This window comes from Electrophorus electricus, chromosome 26, assembly GCF_041902795.1.
Source record: "Electrophorus electricus isolate QZ-2024a chromosome 26, ASM4190279v1, whole genome shotgun sequence".
NCBI lineage: Eukaryota > Metazoa > Chordata > Actinopteri > Gymnotiformes > Gymnotidae > Electrophorus > Electrophorus electricus.
In genome coordinates, this window is record NC_137522.1 from 527,501 (window position 1) to 550,347 (window position 22,847).

The 22,847-nt window shown below is 44.1% G+C and overlaps 1 protein-coding gene across 1 annotated transcript in view; it reads right to left on the reverse strand.

Annotated features, from left to right (window-relative positions):
- thsd7bb (thrombospondin, type I, domain containing 7Bb) overlaps positions 1–22,847 on the reverse strand; it is a 60,198-nt gene that overhangs the window by 24,901 nt on the left and 12,450 nt on the right. The window contains exons 2-4 of the mRNA XM_081708622.1: positions 17,966–18,122; positions 2,450–3,299; positions 1–75 (exon numbers count right to left, since the gene is read on the reverse strand). The exon at positions 1–75 is cut by the window's left edge and continues 174 nt beyond it. Coding sequence (XP_081564748.1) covers positions 1–75; positions 2,450–3,299; positions 17,966–18,095 — 1,055 coding nt within the window. The 5' untranslated portion in view covers positions 18,096–18,122. The remainder of the gene's footprint in view (positions 76–2,449; positions 3,300–17,965; positions 18,123–22,847) is intronic.

The following is a 22,847-nucleotide window of genomic DNA, read 5'->3' on the forward strand; positions in this document are numbered from 1 at the left end:
CAATCAGAAACCTCACAGTTCTTGGGCATTACACAAGATCGAAAGTTCACAGGGGTGCTGTGATGGTCACAAAGACTGGGAACAAAAAAAAAACTTATCATCACCTATCTATCTATCTATCTATCTATCTATCTATCTATCTATCTATCTATCTATCTATCTATCTATCTATCTATCTATCTATCTATCTATCTATCTATCTATAAATATGCTAATTTAAGTATTTGGGATTTGTACTACATTATATGCAAACTAGTCTGACACATGTCTTAAACATTTTCAATCATTCTGGATTTAAATGTAAAGCAACACATCAAAGCAAATTAAAACAAAAGTTATAACATGCCAAATATAACTGCATTGGGAAGCCAGGGTGTTATCTGTGGTTGTGTAAAAGAAAATGTTTTGTGCTGTGGGAGACAAAATGTGAAACTCTGCCTAATCCCTTACTGCATATAACACTCCCTAATGCACAGAGCATTGAAATGTGTGGAGTAGCAGTGAAAGCACACGGGCCGGTCTGCCGAGGCCTTCCTTCTGAAACTGACAGACAGAATTTTCTCATCAAGGTATCAAGTAAAATTCCATTTTTTCAGAGCAAAACATAATGACCTAAAAGTGTGTTTAATAGTATAAGTGCAAATCTTTCAGGTCCTCACAACTAAATGCCAATATTACTAATCTAATAACAGTAGTAACTAGCAGAGTTCACATACATAATTAAACAATAATTAGAATAATTAATTGTTTGTGCATCTGGAGTTCTGAGTCATTTAACTCAATAATTTTATAATAAAAAGCTAGGAACAGGCCAAAATTGGGCAGGACATTATTTTTATACAAATGAATGAATAAGGCTACTCTTCTGTTTGTACATGCTGATAGGAATTGTAGTAACTCTAAAGGAGGAGGCCTCAGAGATATAGAATAATCTTATAATAATAAATAAAAAACACAATTCATATGAAAATAACCCTTTGTGTTCTCTGCAAAAAGTTTATTTTGATCATATATTATTGACGGCATTATTGATGGCATGATAAATAATTATTTATGTAGTATTGATGGCATTTTGTTGATGTGTAGGACCATAAAACATGCCTGGAAGATAAATCTTCATGTGTGACTGAAATTATTTTCTGCTAAATATAATATAGCCTAAATGTACTATAGCCCATAATATTTTTAGATGAAATGATACCATTTAGGTCTTCAATAGTATTTTAAGCATTTAAAGGATCATCTTTTTTGTTTAGGCTAAACTTGGAGTGCAAAATTTATGAATATACATTTACTCATATTAAGAACTTCACTACAGCTTTAAAAATGTGTAAAGTAAAAACTACTGTAAATGCTGTTATACCACAGGTTCAGATCAGATGGCAAACCATGATTTATCTTAAACATGCACACACCAATAGCCCCACTTTAATCAATGTTAACAACACTAGAAAGTACAAGTGTAACGCGCGGTGGCCCGAGTGCTGAAGGGCGAGGGACAGCGTGCACAGACTCCAGCGACGTGGACGAACATTTATTTACACAAAACGACAACGGCACTCACATGTATTACAAACGATAAACACAAACATGAACATATAACAGTTGACATTAAACAAACACGATGAACATGCATACGTTTTAACAATGACGAAAAGAACATTAACCTTACATTAACACGTTACATCAACGATGACCAACGACACTGCACACACTGACATGGGTTTAAATACACAGACAGGATGAGGTACAGGTGTGTGCAGGTGTGGCCACCAACGAGAATCCTCCCACTGCACGTGACGGGCCAAACCACGTGACTCGCGGGAGGCGAGTGTTCCGTGACAACAAGATGGGATACTGTCTAGTTTTTCTTACACTAGACCTTTAATAGCCATAACATCCATCCTGAGGATCTGAATTTGTCTAAAATAATTCGTGATAATACTCTGAAGAGATGTTTGTGAGAGGAAAGAATCTTCAGTGAATATGAAAAATCTCATACCCCCCCCCCCCACACAAACACACACATGCACAAATGCAATGCATTCTATGCCTGCAAGAGGACAGATAATTGTAAGCAAGTCACATAGCAAAACCCTGCAGCCAGATGGCATTTTCTAAACCAAGGCAAAGCTGTGGTCATCATTAACTGGGCGTGTCAGAGGCGTGTGAAGCACTCACTCAAGATCTCCCCAGTTCAGTGGAGCAGAACTGTCCTCATAACTACACTGCATGCCATAAACCCAACACTCGCAAGACTGGGCTCTGAGCTCAGTCACACCACGCTGGTAGAGACTCAGCAGTAAATGATTTATTATAAAATAGTTTATTATGAGTTCTCCTGTCTATTTCTATCTATTCAGATAGATTGCAGTGACCTTGAATGACCTCTATAATTTTTTAATGCATTATATGACTGGGTTAATAGATTTGATGTAAGTAAACTCACCTCAGCATGGCATTCTTGCCGTTGCTATGTGTGCAACGAAGCTGGCGTGTCTGGTAGCCAATCTGAACATCCCAAGATGCTCTGGGGTTTGTGTCTTGATCAGAGGGATGGCGCTGAAAGTCGATGATCTCAGAATGGCCTTTGACTGCATAGGAAGGTTTCGGTGTTTTCAGTCCAGTCATGCCACTACTAAAGTCCACCGTGGTCCTTCCAATGGGCGCTGTCCCTTTGCGTCTGCACGCACTCCAAGGCCCGGCCCACAAGCTGTAGCTGTGCTCCTGTTGGTCAGAAGGACAGAGGGCGGGGTGGGTGCTGTAATGACCGCAGGGGCGGGTCTGAGTGAGGCCGGGACACTCTGCGCCACCGTAAAGGGGCGGGGCCAACACCTTCCGCGTGCGGTGCTGGAGGGCGGGGCCACAGGTGCGGCTGCATGGCGACCAGTGGGAGAAGGTGGAGACCACGCAGTCTAACGGGCATGGCAGCAAGCACGCCTGTTCCAGCTCAGGCACGGGAGCGAAGGCCTCGCACGCCTGTGGGCTCACACTTGTGCGGTTGGAGCGGCGTGCGCACGTCACACTCCGCCTCTGCAGCCCACGCTGTGCCGTCACACACCCATCAGCCGGCGGTGAGGCGCCGGACGGCGTGCAGGGGCCCCACGGAGACGGCCGCCACTCAAACACCTGCTGCTGCCACTCACACACCTTCACGCACGCACGCTGCTGGGCTGGACGCTGGCGTGGGGGACAACTGGACTGGTGTGTGTTCCAGCCCTCGGTGTGAGCACACCACACGGACCGAAACTGCAGACCCGCCGAGCCACACTCCTCAGCTATGCACACCCCCCACGCCCCTACAGGAAAAGAGAGAGAGAGAGAGAGAGAGAGAGAGAGTACAGTACCTGTTCTTAAGACACAGATTAATAGACCATTATTTACTGCAGTCCACTAAAGTTCAACAATTTCGCTCAGGATCTTATCTTATCATTAAAAAGTGCACACACACACACCACAAATTTAGCTTCGGAGATGACACTCACTGTAGCACATCACTGTCAAACACAGTGGTGTGAGCAGGACTAATCTCATTACAGTACGCATCACATTAGGTCTCCAATAGCACATGATGAAACGTGAACCTTTGTGGCAGTACAGCGCGTGTGTGGGGGGAAGGGCGATTGTTGCGCAGATAGGAACTCAACGCTTTACACAGATTAAGAAAGTATGACATCATCACTGTATGCACAGATGGAGAGTCAAAGGTCCACGTCTCAAATATCCGCCAACTCCCTGAACAGTATTATTACCGAGGTCGCAGAGCAACCCCTGCTCCATGTGACACCACCGCTATCTCATAGGAGAAGAAGGCAAGGAAGGAGAAGCATATGGTTATGACATCACTGTTACCAGCCTTGAACTTGCTGACCAGCACATGTCAGTGTGAGGTCAGAAGTCTACAACGCTGTGTCTTCACTGTGTTTCCCAATGCAGTGTGTCTGCTGAGCTTTGAAACGCAGAACATGAAAGCAGACTCCATCTCGCCACTTCTCAATGAGTAGTTTGAGGTCTTGGGACCACAGTGACATGAGCCATCACTGTGACTGATTGCCTGGAACAAAACCCTACCATGTTCACATGAAATATTAGTAATATAACACTTAGTAATAAACTATTAATAGTTAATAACTTGTTCTACTGTTACGGAGACCAGGGAAAGCTAGTCTCTCTTCCCTCAGAGTAGTATTGTGGTCAGTTTGGTTGACCAGTTGCCATGTCATTCAACCACTGACTTCCATTTAAGCAGTTGAACTTATTAAAGACAAACGTCCTGTTTAGGTCAATAAACAGCCACTTTGCTGATGTCCATCAAATCTTTAGCTGGACTCAGCTCATAAAGTCCAAAACCCAAAATAAACACACTGAAGCAACCTTTAGCCTTTGTGCTACACACAACTGGAACTAACTAATATTTGTGTTTATAATTGAACTTGAAGACTTTATTTGGCATTGACCTTAAACTTTTCTTTTAATCTAGTTTAAATGTATTTTTACTTGATTTTATTTTAATCTACACTTATGCTTTATTTAATTTCATTATTTAAATATCTTTATATTTTCACCTTCTTCCATGTGAAACAGTTTGAATGATCTCTGAGTGTGAACATGTTAATCTAAGAAAACGTCCTTGCCTTGCCTTTAAAGCACTTCTTGAAGTACAGATAGGGTGTTTCGAGTTAATGATACTAGTCTCTAAAGTTAGAATATCTGTTTTGTTTCAGCTAATTGCCACTTGTGATTTTTCAATAGACAAAAACGGTCATTTATCAGTACTGTTTGATTTAGGTGAGTGACAGCATGTACATTTTACAAGAAAGCTTAGTGGCTTATCAGGATGTCAACAGCCAACATTAAACTGCATGCATGACTCATGCATATTTAACATGAATTTATTTACATTTTCAGATGTCTGTTTGAGTACAGCTCTTAAAGCAGGTTCCTAAGGAGCTCTTCTTCATTTCTGTGTTTCATTCAAACCCCCATACCTGCACATTACAGGTATGCGAAGCCTTGACTAAGACTATTGTCACTGTAGACTGGACATGCAAGTCCCTTAATCATCCCTGATCTGATTTGTGATTTGAGTCCCTTTTCTCAGATTGCTCTGCTTAAATGGGTGTTGATTCGTTCTTCACATTCCTTGCATATTCATCCTTAAGCAAAACTGTTCCACTTCTTGTCATTTCTTTTTCTGAGCAAAAACAAGACTCAAGATTTAACGTTTTGAATAGCAGCTGTTTACACGGTTCCCGTTGAAGCCAACTTTATTGTGCATTTAACACTAATCCTGAGGATTCCCGTGTTAACCAGTAAGCATCGGAATCAGACCAAAGACTATGGAAGGTGGATCAATGCTGGTAAGAAAAGAGTTTCACACGGAAGGTTTCAGCGGACCTCGCCCCAGCAATATAACGCCATCATCATCACATAATTAATCACTTTCTTTTGAGGCTTTTAGAAGAAATTGTTACTGTGACGCTGTCCATCCATGCTGCAAGTCTCCTGCTCGGCGGGCCTGGGTCTAACACAGCAGCGGCCCAGCGTGTCCCGTCGGGGGGCTGGATATTCCATCTCCGCTCAGTCAATCAGGCAGTTGGCACAGCAACTCAGATGCAGCCAGTCAGCAGGATAAGGTTGAGTAAAAGGATTCATCCTTGGCCATAGTGGGTGTCACAGAAGGTTAAGGAGGCACGCTCTGATGGGGTTACAGTGAGGATGGGGCAGGCCCACGGTGCTGCCTGGCTGGACGGGTCAGAACGTCGGGTTTTTGCGGCACTCAGGTGAGATGAGAACAGAAGGAATACCTGGTGTCATCAGATATTTCACTTTTACATTCCTTCATAACTTTGCTGGTTTACTGGTTCCTTCTCATATGAGGAAACCAATTATGCAACAAAAGAGGTAATTAAGTCAAATTTTGATAAAGAATGACAGTTTTCTGCTACATTGGTTTTAACCGATGCACAAATAACTCGAAAACTATCAAGTCTCTCATCTGAGGAGCTCAGGATTGTTTCTTGTGTAGAAGCAATGGATGCTGCTTGGCTGAACTCTTCCAGAGGGAAAACTTTTTAATGAGAGTGCAGGTAATTTCACCCGCTTAAGAAATCCCACTGAAAAGAACAAACTAAATGTACACCATTACCACCAGACAGATGCATAGATGTGACAGCACTTTACACTCCTCATCTCTGACTGTGCTTCTCTCTGTCTCTCCCTCTCTCTCTCTCTCCTTCTGTCTCCCTCTTTCTCTCTCTCTCTCTCTCTCTCCCTTTCTCTCTCTGTCTCTCTGTCTCTCCCTCTCTCTCTGTCTCTCTCTCTCTCTGTCTCCCTCTTTCTCTCTCTCTCTCCCTCTCCCTCTTTCTCTCTCTCTCTCTCTTTCTCTCTCTCTCTCCCTTTCTCTCTCTGTCTCTCTGTCTCTCCCTCTCTCTCTGTCTCCCTCTTTCTCTCTCTGTCTCTCTGTCTCTCCCTCTGTCTCCCTCTTTCTCTCTCTCTCTCCCTCTCTCTCTCTCCCTCTCTCTCTCTCCTTCTGTCTCCCTCTTTCTCTCTCTCTCCCTCTCTCTCCCTCTCTCTCTCTCTCTCTCTGTCTCTCTCGTGAATTTGACATGGTGTTGAATGTGAGTCATTTATTTTGCAGAATGAAGTCAGTATATCATGCTGTGCTGCTCTTACTGAGTTCCCTATTCAACCCCTAAATATCACCCCTCCAACCGAGAGCAGCTTTACTGAGGTAGCCTGAACCTTTCAGGAGGCTGCAGGTATTCTCTCTCTCTCTCTCCCCTTTTCCTCCAGCAGCGCAGACGGAGATGGAGTAAACATGCTTGTTCCCGTGACTGGTGCAGCTAGGATTCTTGTCCTTTGTCCAGTCTGTGACTGACTGTAGCAGGTGTGCCGTCTGTGCCTGCACTGCATGGCCAGCTCCCATCAGGTGAAATGCCTTCACCAAGGTTTCAGGAAAAAAACCCATCAATGAATTGTTCTACCTGTCAGGAAGTTGGATAGAAACTTTTTATCACAGCCTGGAGATATATTCCCGGATACAATGCTAGAACAGGGATACTACAAATAACATCTCTCAGCATATTACCAGCATATTTTGTTGACATTTAATCTCACTTGTTTCACATATAATGGAACTTGAATCGGTGATTATGTCGCTGAATGAGTTTACAGCTGTAGCCGGCGCACACCTCTTTCATCTGTTCCTCATTAGCTCTGTAATCAGATCCATTTTTCCTTGTGTATTTGGAAGTATTGAGATGGTAACATTCTGTCACTTCATTTTTTGATTCGTCTATATGTTTTCTGTTTTCTGTCTTTTCTGTTTACCTGGGTCTGTTTGCCACCTGTTGTCCTGAAGGCTGCTGAGTCTGTTACCATTTCTTGCCCCAATGTTCCAGAGATTCCAGAGGATGTCTCTCCAGTTGTCTAGTGCCACAGCTCTCAGGCTGTAACCCAGACGGGCATCACCCTGTAACAGTCTCGGAAGACCGTGCCAGCTGAGATCTTGGATAGAATCATAATTCCTCCATCCACTAGCCTCTGTTCCATCAGCTCTGGCTTGACGGTACTAATGTAAGGGTCAGTGCCAGGCTGAAGCCCCCTCTGGCCAGCAGAGGAAGGCCTCGAGTCAGGCACACCACTAATCAGGCTTAACACCCAACAGCTGGGCTACACCTATATAAGCCCAGTGAGCCAGTCACTCAGTGCTGGTCTTTGCCAAAGTTCTTCGGGTATTGAGGTCTGTGAGCCCTCGTGCTACACCTCACTTCTGTGATGCGAGGGTGTCCGTGTTTTTATATGTTCCCTCCCCTCTCCAGTTTTCCCTCTCAAATCTGTCTCTCTCCCACGGCTCTCCTTAGCCATTACAAGTTCTCCCTGTTTTCTGGTTTTGTTTGGGAAGTTTTAGTTTGGCTTTCCCCAGGGCATCCTTGGTTCTCCCTTTTCCCACGTTTGGCGTGGTGTTTCATTTTTCCCGTCTAGATTTATTGTCCTCCATTCCTGTGAAGGGCAATCTATGAGTAGGTTGTTTTATAGCTGCCGCAGTCTAGCGGGTATTTGTTCCCCTTGCAACAAAATTTGCTAGGGTTCACTCCCCGCCTTTGCTTACGTACTTTTCTTGTTTTACCAGTTCTACGAACTAACTGTTTCACACACGGGCCCGCCATCGTTCGGGCATGGTTACTCACCCAGTAAGCTGTTGGTGCTATCACCTATCTGGCCTGGGTTCAAGCCCATAATACAGAGAGACCCAGCCAGGGACCCAGTTCAACTGTTAGACCTAGAACAGGTAAAGGTGGCTCTGACCAATCAGGGGGTGACTGTTGGTCGACATAAGCAGGCCCTGCAACAGATCACTTCTCAGTTGCAGGCCCTGACAGACCTCCTGACATGAGCACCAGTGCCATCGCTGCCCCTAGTCAGGAGGCAGCCGGGGCTGTGGCAGAGCCAGCCCAAATCCTGCCTACCTCGCGTTCGGAACTGTTGCTCCTTGCCCGTGAGTGCTACGCCGGTGATGCAGGAGGTTGTAGGGGGTTTCTCCTTCAATACTCACTGGATTTCGAGCAGCAGCCCTCTTGGTTCCCCACTGAGCAAACTAAGGTGACATACATCATCTCCCTTCTGACTGGGTGGGCTCTGGCATGGGCGGGCCACTCCAGTCTGGGAGCACCAAACACATGTATGTTCCACTGCGGCAGAGTTTGGACTTTTCACCATCCCATCGCTGGAGGGGAGAAGGCTTCGCATCTCCTTAATATACATCAAGGGAAAGGAGCGGTGTCTGATTACGCTATCGGATTTTACACTCTGGCAGCCAAAAGTGGATGGAACCCCACAATCCATCGGGGCCTCAGCGAAGAGCTTAAACATGAACTGGTCCATTGAGATACTCCGCCTCTCTCGACGACACACCCGCCTTTCCTGAAGTGAGAGCGACGCTCGGATGTGGGAAGGGAGGTGTCTGTACTGCAGAAGCTCAGGTCACCTCTGCCCAGCTTGTCCTGAGCTCCGGGGGAAAAGACAATGTCCGTTAGGGGAGGGAGGACCCCTGACAGCCTCAACCAGTCCTCCTTGAGCTCAAGGGTTGTTCCTAAGTACCACAATTGCTTGGAAAATGTCTGAAACATGTCTCCAGGCATTCGTGGACTCGGGAACGGCAAGCAACTTTCTCGACACTGGGTTGGCCAACAAGTTAGCCCTGCCACTGGTCCCACTGGATGAATTCCTACCCATTGCCACCATCGACGGCCGGTCCCTTGAGCCAGGGGTTGTTAGCCATCAGACTCGTCCAGTCACATTACGAGTTGACCCACACACTGAACAGATTGCGTTGCATATTATCCATGCTCACAACTTGCAACTGGCTACAGTGACATAATCCCCATGTGGACTGGCTGACCTGGTCAGTGCTGTCTTGGGGTTTGACATGTCAGACCTTCTTTTTGCAGCTACCCAAGCTTCGGTCTGGGTCCTGGTCCCAGCAGTCCGAACCTGTCTTGAGTCCCCCAGGAATACTGGGACCTTGGAGAAGCATTTAGCCAACAGAAGGCCCAACTATTGCCTCCCCACCAGCCATATGACATGGCCATAAACCTCCTCCTGGGCTCCAGTCCCCCTAGAGGATGCCTATTCTCCCTTTTGGGGCATGAATGTCAGGCAATGGTTGAGTATATACAAGAGCCCTTGGCCCTACTTCCCGGCTGGCACAGGATTCTTCTTTGTCAGAAGAAAGACGGTGGGCTACGCCCCTGTATAGACAACCAGGGCCGTAACAAAATAACCAGCAAGGACCACTATCCATTGCCTCTCATGACATCAGCATTCGAGACACTGCAGCAGGCCTCTGTTTTTACTAAAATGGACCAGTGCAGTGCTTACAACTTGGTGAGAATCTGGGAGGGAGACGAGTGGAAGATGGCATTCATCACCCCCTCTGGGCACTACCTTGTCATGCCGTTTGGGTTGATGAACACACCCACTGTCTTCTAATGGTACATCAATGGGGTCTTAAGGGAAGCCCTTGACAGGTACGTGTTCGTCTACTTAGACGACATATTGATCTAAAGCCAAATGGTAGACGAACATATTACCCATGTTAGGCAGATCCTCCAGCTCTTGCTTGAGAACCACCTCTTCGTCAAGCTGGAGAAGTCCACATTCCATGCACAAACCATCTCCTTTTTGGGATCTCCCACAACGCGTTATGCATGGACCCGGCCAAGGTACAGGCTGTGGAGAACTGGCCTAGACCCACCTTGGTGTGTCTGGTCCAATGGTTCCTGGGCTTCACAAACCTGCAGCAGATGTTTGTGAAGCCCAGGAAGCATTGCACCAGAACTTTAGCATGGTTGCAGCCCCACTGACTGTGTTGACCAGGAAGGCGTCTGGTGGGTTCTGCTGGTCCACCGAAGCCCAGCAGGCATTTGAAGAACTAAAGCACTGTCTAATCACAGCTCCTATTCTTTGGCTCCCAAATGCAGAGCTTCCATTTATCATTGAGGTGGATGCATCTGAGGTGGGTGTTGGTGCAGTTCTGTCCCAGCAATCAGGAAAGGACAAAAGCTGCATCCCTGCGCCCTCTGCAATATGTCGTCTGTCCCCGGCAGAAAGCAATTATGACATGGGCGACTTTGAATTACTGGCAGTGAAGCTTACGCTCGAGGACTGGAGGCACTGGCTGGAGGGGGCAAAACACCCCTTCCTGGTCTGGACGGACCACCAGAACTTGGCTTACACACAGCAGGCCAAGCGCCTTAATCCGCGCCAGGCCAGATGGCGACTGTTCTTTGCCCGGTTTGATTTTACTTTATTGTACCATCCAGGCACTAACACTAAACCAGATGCCTTATCCCACTAGTGGGAATCCTCGCCTTCTCCTGCTCCACCCTCAAGCATTATCCCCAGGGTCCGCGTCATAGCACCAATCCATTGGGGCGTTGAGAAGGCAGTATGTCAGGCCCGTTTTGCTGAACCAGACACAGGTGCAGGCCCTCCGGGGCGGTTGTATGTACCCAAGGCAGTTAGAACTCGGGTCCTCGAGTGGGGACATGCATCCCCCTTTTCGGTGCATCTGGGAGTCACATGGACGCTTGAGTTTCTCCGTTTGTGGTTTTGGTGGCCCTGCATGGAACGTCCGAGCATTTGTGAACTCCTGTTGCACCTGTGCTCAGTGGAAGGCCCGCTGATCTGTTGCACCCACTGGCTGTGCCTTCGCGCCCTTGGTCTCATCTGTCCTTCGACTTTATTACAGGACTGCCCCCAAAAGGGGCAACACTTTTTTGTTCAAGGGGTGTTCAAGTACATGTTACAACTAATCTGTAGCCCTGGTCCAGAGCCAGTAGATCCTATGCTGGGAGATTTGTGGCCAAGGGCATGGCTCCCTTCCTTCCTTCTGAGCTCTGTATCCAGTTCTAGGGGTGATTCCCTGTCTTCATTCTCTTTTCCCTGGCCTACAGAAGTTTTTTTGAGACCACACAGGAAAGCCTCAGGGACATTGTAGATCTGTTCCTAACTCCTAAGTCCTGGAACCTCCAGATCAATATCACCTGCTCCTGGGCCTTGATAACCCAGTAATCAGTGTCTCTGTATACAGTGTCAGGTTTCGTTTGGATGCTGTGAAGTACTGAGACCATCATGCACACTGCTGGCCCTGTCTCTTCATTTCTTGGTCTACCTGAAGTTTTTTCCTAGATCTTGTTCTTTCAGTCTTTCACATTGGCCTCACTGTATGTTCCAGCTACAGATCTACATGTCTTCATGCTTGTTCTGCCTGTACTCCATCCTGCATGTGTGACAGTGCACGTTCGTCCTGCTGCCTGCAAGTCCCATACTAGAGAAATCTGTTTTTAAGGTACTGCTAGAGGATGGATAAATAGAATTTTTGTTTGATTTTAATATTCAATATGATCAAAGTGCAAAAATAGCCCAAATCCAGTCATAGATGGAAAAATAAAGCAATAAAATGACAGGTTTACGGTTTCCCTTCAGATTTCATACAAGCTTAATAATCTGATTGTTGAGGATAATATGAGCCCCGACTAACATAACGGACTTTCTGAATTCCTCGATGGAGAACAGAACTGGTTATTGTGAGAATTTTTAACAGCAGGTTATAAACAAGAAACAAACAGCAGTTTTCTCATGACCAGCAGGCACGTCTGTGTCACTGAGACACAAAGATCTTCTCCATCTTCTCACTTCCTTTGCTTTTTCCTTCCTGTGTCTGTGTCCCAGACATGTGTGAGAGCACTCTTTGAAGAAGCGGGTGTGTCAGGACTTGCTGGATGCAAACAATGGCACGACTGACAGACGGATGGCTTAGTAACAGCCATAGAATCAATCGCAGTGCTTTTTCACAGAGATTTTGGCAGAGAAGGAGCAGATAGTTTTATCTTGTTGTGAGGCGCGTGGACTGTGATGTCTGACTGACTAAAAAGAGAAGAGAGCTTACAGGTTTGAAGTTAGAATGTGTAAAGTTGTGTGTGTTTATGTGTGCACTGTCATTTCCTCATTGGATAAATTTTCTTTCTCTCTCTCTCTCTCTCTCTCTCTCTCTCTCTCTCCCTCTCTCTCTCTCTCTCTCTCTCTCTCTCTCTCTCTATCTATCTATGAAACTGAATGTGTCTTGCATCAATCTGTATCAATCTGAACAGTGACTCTGCAAACCTGATTCAACGTTTTAAAGACTTTACTGTATACTGCCAAGTTGAATCATGGGTAAACAGTTGAATCATGGGTAAACAGTTGAATCATGGGTAAACAGTGAACTGAGAGAGACAATACATAATAACAGGAGCCATACCGCCAGCATTAGAGCTTAATGTTGGAGCCCATTTCATATCAGAACCCATTTCATTTTAAAACCCATTTCATTTTAGTATCAATTTCACTGTGGAACTTTGCAACTCAAACCTTTTGGAAAACAGCTTAAGGGGAACCTTGCTCTGAGTTTCTATTAGGTTTCTATTTGGTGTTTATTAGATTTCTATTAAGATTCTATTAGGTGTTTCTTCTGAACAAGCTAATTTTGGAAAGCAAAGATTATGAAACATTATTAAAAAAAACTGCATGTGTGTATGCTCATGCTTGTGTGTCTCATTATATCTTCTCCCCTCCACAGTAATTAATGAATAGAGTAGATGGGATTAATCATTAAAATCCAGAGGACAGACAGATTAATGCACTATGAGATATGCTGTCTTTAATTCCTGTTTGCTTTTGTCCTGAGGTAATTATCTCCTTCTCTCTCTCTCTCTCTCTCTCTCTCTCTCTCTCTCTCTCTCTCTCTCTCTAATGCATGCATGTCTACCACATTGTGTCCTACCACTATTCCATGTCAGGTGAGACAGGCCAGCACTGTCAATCTTGAGTTGTCATGGAGTTGTTTTGTAACTGAAGAGGCTGGCTGCCCGATAATGAAATGTGCATGCACAAAAGCGTCGCGGGATGCACAGAAAGGAGGAGGAAAGGTGCATCCTTATCCAGAAGTGTTTTTACGCCACCTCTGCTCTCTTAGTCAGCCACATAAACACAGCTGCCAATCAAACGCCTGCTTTTAAGATTCCCTTCCCTAGCTCCCTTCTCTATGCCTCAACCACGTATGTTTGCTCCCGTTAAGAATGAACGGTTCGAGTGTAGTGTAAAAGGTCACATTCACGGTTGCGTGCAGATTGATAAGAAGTACCTTTCATCCCCCCTCCCTGCAGCCTTTACACTTGCCAACTGTCCTGACTTTTGGTTTGACGGACCAGGCCATTTGCAGTGTCCTGTCAGTGATGTCAGCGGGAATGAAGAGCTTGAGGAAATGATGTAAAATTAGACCCTTGAGGGACAGAACAATCCCAATAGTTTAATGGTGAGAGCATTTATGCTTTCAGTTGTGATCTCACCTTGTCTTACAAAGTCCAGGTCAAGCTAACCAGGGCACTGAGATACGACGATGGGGTAAAAGACAGACACGCCGGAGAAGAAGGACATAGAGATTGAAACGACTGTGTGTGTGCATGTGTTTTTCTGTGTGAGTGAAGTGTGCAAGACAAACGTAAGAGAGGGAGCCGGATAAAGGAAGCAGGAGAGGACGAGTGTGTCCAGGAGAGAGTCTGAAAGCCCCCTGACAGTTTCCTGAACGAGAAGTTGGGACAAGCCCAGCCTCTCATGATGAAACCAATATCGATTTCACATCCCAGGAATCATCAGCAGCGCTACCCCACAGTGCTGCTCATTGAGCTGAGCACTGTGGGTGATGAAACTCCCTCGCACAAGGTCGAAGAGGAGCTGGAACATGCAACAGTCTGTTGTTTCTGATCTGCAACGTCATTTAACAAAGTCCCGTGTCTGCTGAGAGTACTCGTCTAGCTCTCTGTACGTTTGTCAGTTCTTCTCCTGTATATCTACACTTACCAGCCACCTCATTAGATGCACCTTACTTTGCCCCCAGCCTTTTTATTCTTGGTTTTTATAGAACTGTTAGCTGCAGTGAACCCAGACTAAATCTGGAACACAAAATCTGCTGATATGCAGATGACAGCTCACTTTTTCTTCAAAATCCAATCTCTCCAGTACATGGGTCTAGCGAAACCATTGAGAAATACTCTAAAATCTCCAATTACTCTATGAAATGGACTAAATCAACCATTTAACAACTAGCAGACCAGACGAGACCCAACAGATATCATATATTTGGGCATTAAAATTTTCTCCCACTTGTCAAAGTTGCATAAACAATCTCAAACCACTTCATGAAACTAAAAACACTAACCAATGATATTCAGCATTGGATGAACCTTCTACTCTCTCTTGGCATATTACTAACTTTCCAAATTCCAATTTTATCAAAAATAACCAACATATTCTCAATGATTCCTATCCAAGCATCTCCCTCTCCTTCTCCCTGCCCCCTCCATTGTGGTTAAAATCTTGAGATCACATTTTACTGGAAAAACAAAGCGCCAAAGATAAAACTAACTGCATCTTAAAAATCTCAAAGCTAATTATCAACAAATAATTAGCATTGCTAATCAGATACAGATACAGCAGCGCTAATCAGATACATTACAATGTCAAATGGATAATTACTAATAGGACAGATAACCCTTGGAGAAAGAAAGAAATCCAAATCTCAGATTTAGGATCTATTAGCTCAACACTCAAACACCAATTTTTTATTTATTTTTGTACAAACCCATGATTTTGTTACAGACCCATGCAGCTACTCAGAGTTTGATGGCAAGTACTCACAACCATAAACTCTATCCCTGACTTTCCACCAACCATAAAAAATCAGTTTTACAGGTGGGTTTAAAAAGAGAAACATATTTTAAGCACCTTTTTCACAACAATATTTTCACAGTATATCATTCTCACATCAAGCCTAAACAGACGGCATTGGGAGGACGTTCTCAGAATTTCTCTATCACTCATAGTGTTTTGTTCCAGTGTAAAGTAGTACCAAGGAAAGTGGAGCCCCCCTATGCTGGACACTGAAGAGGGATGTTCCTGAGGCCTAATATACATACAACTCAGACACTTGTGCAGTTTAGAACAAAATGTAAATATTTAACGTATTGTAATAACAGCCTTATGTCATGGTGCATCAGGCACATAGCCCAAGGACACGCCCAGTGTCACACACACACACACACACACACACACACACACACACACACACACACACACACACACACACACACACACACACACTCGTCCAGTTCAGCGCGTTGTTCCTCGGTACTGTGTTCACTCACCCTGAGTAATACTGCCGCTCTGCTGGGTCTTAAACATCCTGGGTTTTATTGCCAACACTGTCTGTCTCTGTGAGCTGTGGTTTGTTTGACCAGCTCAGTGCTGGGCTGCTTTGTTTCTCTTGCCATGGAGAATAAAGACACTCCAAAAGTGCACTTTCATCTCCTACCCCTGCACAGACACCCTTCACACCTTATTTAAGATATTAAAAAATATTTACTTTTAAAAGATAAAATGTCATTTCTCTGTCACAAAATATGCCTAAAAAAATTTCTAAAAACATTAGAATTCAGTGTCTAAAACTATAAGGTCAAGCCATTTTAAACTGTGCGACAAAAAAGTTACAATTTTGCCCGGTGTATCAGATCTAACAATGTCCGTACCAGCTAACAAATGGGAAGAAGATCCGTTTGTTAGCACAAAATGTATTATCACTAACGAAATAGAAATAGACCTTAAAAGCGAAAAGGGGAAGGGGCATTTATAACTGAAAACTGCCCCGTGTAGACGGACAGATGGTATTTCTAGAGCTTATATCTCACAGTGTCTGTGTTTGAGCACAGGACCTTCGGTTGGATGTCTTTTCTTGTCTGGAACACTTCCAGCCCTTCCAACATCCATAACCATGAGTGAATATCCACTACCACATGAGTGCTATTGCTGTGCTGTTAATGGTATGCCCCCCATAAAGTATCGCATTTAAAGGTCCCTACTCGTGGCTGACACTGAATGGTTCACTTTTGTTGTGAAACACCAATACAATACAATGCATGATAATTCAATTCAAAACAATTAAGCAAACCATTAATTTGGGAAAAGCAATGGAAGAAGAAAGGAGAAGGAGAATGGGACATATCAGGACAAAGGAAAGTGGGCAAAAAGCAAATAACAACAAAATATTTACATATTAGCATTTTTTCCCACAAAAAGAAATTGGGGGAATTGCTGTGTGAGGTTTTTCAATAGCCGCATTATCCAACCGATAATTTTCAGAATTACATGTGAAACAAATTAATGTGACCACGACGTAATGTACCAGCACACTCAGAACAAAAAAGACGCTTGCAACATGGCGATTTGACCACAGATCAGTGCACTGCAATGCTAAATGTTTCCTACAAGACATTTGAGTGTAGTGAGTGCTGGTAAACGAGTGTAATTCATCGAAAGGTGTAAAAGAGATCTTGATGAATCCATTCAGACCAACACAGCATGGGAATTTCTTAAGAACAGTACATCATTTATAACCACCAGACCTCTCAAGATGCTTCTGTGAGACGATGGCAGGCTGGAACACAATCAAACATCACCAGATTTGCTCCGAAACGTTCATTCCTTCACAGCTGTCACTCTTGAATGCGCCATTGGTTTCCATGGTGCCAAGGAGAGGTGGAGCATGCTCATTGAATCTCCAGCTGGGCTGGAGACTGGGTGGCCTCCTCTGATTACACACACAGATGGCCTGGCACTCAAACCGTCATTCTACAACTGCCATACATTTATCCTGATCCAGGATTTGGGATGACAGGGATCGAGAGGCGTGCAGGACAGACAGGCTGGTCCTTGGTACCACCTGTGAGAGGGCATCCATTCTTTGGAAACAAACCTTATATCAAGCACTGCTTTGTATGCTGTCAGACTATGTAAAATAATTATACAGTGGTGAAGATTCATTAAATTCAGCCTGATATCAGATTATGGACACCAACCCACATCAACCCACTCCAGTTCTGAGTGTCTGCTTCTTACTGGAAAATAAACCTCAGAAGGAGTCAGTCATAATGTTGTATAAGTGCAAGGCAGGATAGTAATGTATTCTGGAATATAGAATCAGAATTGCATTGCATGCATGCAGATGTATTATTTGTCTGTCTAGGTTGGGGAGAAAGCTCACACCTCCTGTCTCAGAACCCAAACAGAACCACTCCACTCCAAGCCTAACTTGTGAATTACATGTACAATTATGCAACACGTGCCGGTGATGGCCAGCTGCAGCAGGCACTGCTAATGCACCTCCAGTTCTGCTCGCTCTCCCAAGGTTAGCATTTTACAAAATACACCAGTTAAGTCACAACTTAGAAAGGAACCCGTTAAACCACATACATGCAAAGCTTATTTTAACTTCCGATCACTTAGATGCCTTGGCAGTGCAAAGCCACCAAACCTTCCCCAGCCCTGCGTGAGCCACCCTTGAGCCCAGGCAGAAATGGGGGGGGCTCACCTGTTTTCCATGAGAAAGGACTCCTCCTCGTCCGATCCGTGGCCACAGCCGCGGTCATCAGCACAAGGCAGAGCACAGGGCCAGGCTGGATGGTGGAGGCAGAGGCCAGTACATGTGTCAGGAAGCACATTGTCTCTTCTATCTGCCTGCCTCACACCTGATGGAGAAACAGAAAATCACGTCACTGAGATTTTAGGTGACAGCAGAGTCACTGGCCATTAGAGTCACTGGACAGCAGAGTCACTGGCCATCAGAGTCACTGGCCATTAGAGTCACTGGACAGCAGAGTCACTGGCCATCAGAGTCACTGGACAGCAGAGTCACTGGCCATCAGAGTCACTGGACAGCAGAGTCACTGGACATCAGTGTCACTGGACAGCAGAGTCACTGGCCATCAGAGTCACTGGACAGCAGAGTTTAATTAGTTAATTAATTAATCTTCACTGTATGGCTAAATAGCTGCAGCAGAGTTATCTTTTATAACTTCTATTACCTAAACAATGCAATGTCCACTGTGTCTAGAAAACAGCAGAAGTCATTTTTTAGGATTTTTCTTTTCCTTTGGCACTCACGGTTATACACAGAAATAAAGATTAGTGAACTCCACTAATTTTCACCAGCCTATGTGAACAGAATTGAGTGAGTGGGCCTTCGCCTTTAGATTTGGATCCTAGAGTTTGAAATCAATCATCTTTTAATGCCCCTTTTGAGCACAGCTTTCATCAGAATCAAATCAAGGAAGACAAATGAAGAAAATTAATCAATGTAGAAATGGAGCCAATGTACAAATGAAACTCCTAGAAGCATGTGAACCAGAGAGCGCCACGCCTTCCCCAGACATTCTCTCTAACCGGATCAAACCAGCTGCCTCCTTCATTGTGGATGAACCAGATGCGGGCATGTTTCAAGAGAAAAAACAAAACACATGCAGTCTCTGTAATTGCTTATGCTGGCCTCAGAAAAGCCCTTCTCCGGTGCAGGGGGATGTTTAGGAGCTAAATACGAGACTCGGAGCAGAGCAGCACAGAGACGTGTGGTGATTACCTTCAGTGAAATACAGCAGTCATAGTCGTAACGTGTCAAATCTGAGAGAGAGAGAGAACATGCTGCCACATAATGATGAGATTTCAGTTGTTCTAATGAGCAGAAGGAAACCAACCAAAGTATTAACTATTGACCATAAAAAGACCTCTGAGAGAATATCGGAAGCACTTTTCTTATTTCCAGATACATGTTCAGACTAGCTGTTTGCTACTTTATATGCCATATATACATTACTATTGGCATGTCTGGTTAGAGGCTAACTATTTCATTGGAATTGTTCCTATACTTAGTCCAGTGACAAAGTTCAGTGTAATATAATGTAATGTAATTTAATCTAATAAGTGGGTGATGACATTATAACAAGTTATATTAACTTGTATAAATATATTATATTAACAAGTTGTATATATCCATAAATTAAATGTGAATTTCCCAATTAGTAAATAATAAGTCATTAATTGTAAGAGTAACAACATAGTAATAAAATAGCAAATTAATCATCACATTTATTTATGATTATCTTACCCATTATTTCTTAAATATTTCACTGTGATCTGTAAAGTTAAGTGCAACAGAACTGTATCCAACCACAACAGGCTCTTGTAAAGTAGCGTGGAGACCGAGCCCTGAGGCTTCGTGTTAAGACTAAAGCCTAAAACAAGACGGCCTGAATGAAACGAAAATGTGTGGGCTTAACTCGACATTGTGTTAACCTGTCGTTTTAACCTGTCGTGTTAACCTGTCTAGTTAAACTGATTTTCACATGAAATGTGAACTGTGCATCACAGACAATCACATTATGGATCATACACCCACCAACCCTACAGCCCTGGCTTTGCTGTAGCTACAGGTGACATTTACATTACTTACATTAATATTATTCATCCAACACTAATTAGACTAAATTTATCAGATTAAAACAATGAAAACCAAATTGCCTGAAATAACAATAATGTTGTGCCACTTTTCACAGATAAAATGTTCTGTAGGAAACTTTGGATCTGATTAGAACTGTGTTATGTTACTATGCTTGTCTGGGAGGAGGCATATTGACCCAAGAGTGTGTGGTGCTGCTCTATGAGTGCTTAAGATAGTTAAAGTTAGTAAAATCTTCTTTTCCCTTTACAAAAGCTTGGCTGGGCATTTTGGGAATTGTACAGCACAGACTCTGAAGAAAAGTGTACCTGCTCTCATCACCTGTCTGTCTGCCTTCTTCCTTCCTGTCTCCACCCATTCTAAGCCCCTCTCATATTTACAGAACCAGCAAGACGATAGTTACGGACAGTTTCACCAGTCCTGTCTGCTCTGAACATTATTCACTTGTGTTCATGGAGTTCATCAACGTTCTGGCATGTGCATCTCATTATAGAAGTTTGTCAGACTGGGACTGGGACTCCAGTCACAAGACACAGTTGCTAATGGCTCTCTTCTCCTTTCTTAGTCTCTCAGACTTATCTGGGTCTGCCCGTGTATCACCAGGACACTGCAGACTGACATTAACCGCGTCTGATAGACTGACGCTCAGAGACTCCAGACTCTAAAGATTCCCAGCCAAAGCTGAGTAATTAGAAAGCTAATCAATTCAGACAAGGAGCCATTCACACCCACAGACAGAGACAGGGGCTGTCCAAAATATTCCCTGATTACAACTTCATTTTTCACTGCTTACAAAATCATTTTTTAATTTTCACAATAATAATAATTATTATTAAATTGACATCTGAAAGTTGCAAAGAGGAAGAATCAGAGAGAAAGTTTAATTAAATAGTTTGTTTGACCAATTAAAGGGATGCTTTCTGTTCATTACTGAGATTCTCTGAACAAATACCTTGTGGGTGTGGAAACAAGTGGGTGCAGAGAGATTAATGTTGCAATCATTTGTTTTTGAATATATAGAATACACATAAACCTCCCAACTAGCATACACCCACACACCTACAGGTTTGTACTGGTGAGTGACCCAAATGTGCCTGTGAACAACTGTGTGTCATCATGCCCACGTCTTTTATGCACACATGATTTTCAGGAGTGCAACCCATGAAAAGAAACCACTAAGAGAACTGTACAGGAGTTTTGACCTTTCAGCAGGTCATGTAGCTTCCCATTCCACACTGAGAAATGTTGTTTGCCCACAGACTCCAGAATTAATCACATTCTGATTAAAAGCTCTCTAAAGAAACCCTCATTTGGTTAGAAAAATTGAACTTCAATGTTAACCTCTTCCATTCCTGGAAGAAAAAGTGCTATCTTTGGCAGACTCATTTTCAGGCTAAATACTAAAACAAGCAACCTTTATCTAACCTCACCCTTAATGACGCTGCCGTAATTAACCTGGAAGAGACCTGAATTAATCTCAGGTTATTGCATCTCTGCCTTGCACATATGTGGTCTCCTTATGAGAAGCTGAGCCCTCTTCCTTCATGAAGATCAGCCACTTTCAGTGAAGTCTCATAATTTCCCAGGAACTGTGCTGCAGTTGTTCCTGTTCCTTGTCGCTTGCGATCGCTACATCTGTCACTACGACCCTCTTCTGCTGTTTGTCCATCACTACTGTGTCCGTTTGGTTAGCCATTACCATTTTGTCAGTATGGATCTGGAAGTCCCCTGCAATTTTAGCACGGTCATTCTCCACCACCTTCGGGGGCATGTCCCACTTTAACCTTCCTGCCTGTACTTGGCACAGATATTACTGTACACTATCCAGCCACTTGGCCATAATGTTCCATGTGCGCTCTGCCTGCTAGCATCTTGCATCCCGCTGTTATGAGCTGGATTGTCTCAGGGGCGTCTTTGCACAGCCTGCGTCCATGTTCCTGTCTGGTGTGGCAGATCCCAGCCTCTACTGAAGGAGAAGGAGGTTGGAGGCCAAGATAATAGCAACACTGAGAGACGTTATCCAGCTAGCAGAGATGTAGAAAGGCATGATGAAGATCTGAGATATATACAGAGGGTGTGGGAACAATGGCTGCTTCGAGGACCCAAGCTTGAAGGAACAAGACTGCCCAGAGGACGAGTGGGGAATTTATATATAAAAGATTTGTCTGTATAGCAGTATTTTGACTGATTTTGTTTCATAGCAAATCTTAAGGAGCCCATAAATCATAAATATTGATCAGTGCCCCTGCAAAGAAGAACATTTGCCTATAACAAAATCTACAACAGAAATCCCTTTACATGTCTGAATGGGGTGGATGACCCTGCTGAGTCAGAAAAATGAACCAGATGCCAGCAGGAATTAACTGCATGGTGATTTCTATGGGCCTCAACTGAGCAGGGCTCCCACCGATCTCTTTCTCTTCTTCTCTCTCTCTTTTTCTCATTTTACTGAGGTATCTCTGGATCCTTTCTCAGCTTCCGTTTTACTGTAGAGACAGATGAATTTCTAACAGAACAAGGAGGTCTCTGAATGATATGTAATGTCTATAATCTCTGCCCTCTGCATTCTTACATTGACTTTTGGAAAACCAGTTAACCAGAATAAAGTCTAACAATTTGTTGTATTGGCTATTATTGGTCAGTGTAAGTGTTTTACAAGATAGTTTTTCATCAAGCAAATGGCAAAAAAAACCTAAAATCTTTTTAGCCATCTTCTGAAAGATTTGCCAGAGCTGAGAAACGTGTCTCCTGTGGACGCAGGTGTGATTGTGAGAGGGAAGTGCTGTTAACTTACAAACCAAGTTTATTCATACGAGCAACACAGCCTGAAGCCTAACCCTAACCCTATAACACTGGCATGCTGTGCCTGGAGCAACACAGCCTGAAGCCTAACCCTAACCCTATAACACTGGCATGCTGTGCCTGGAGCAACACAGCCTGAAGCCTAACCCTAACCCTATAA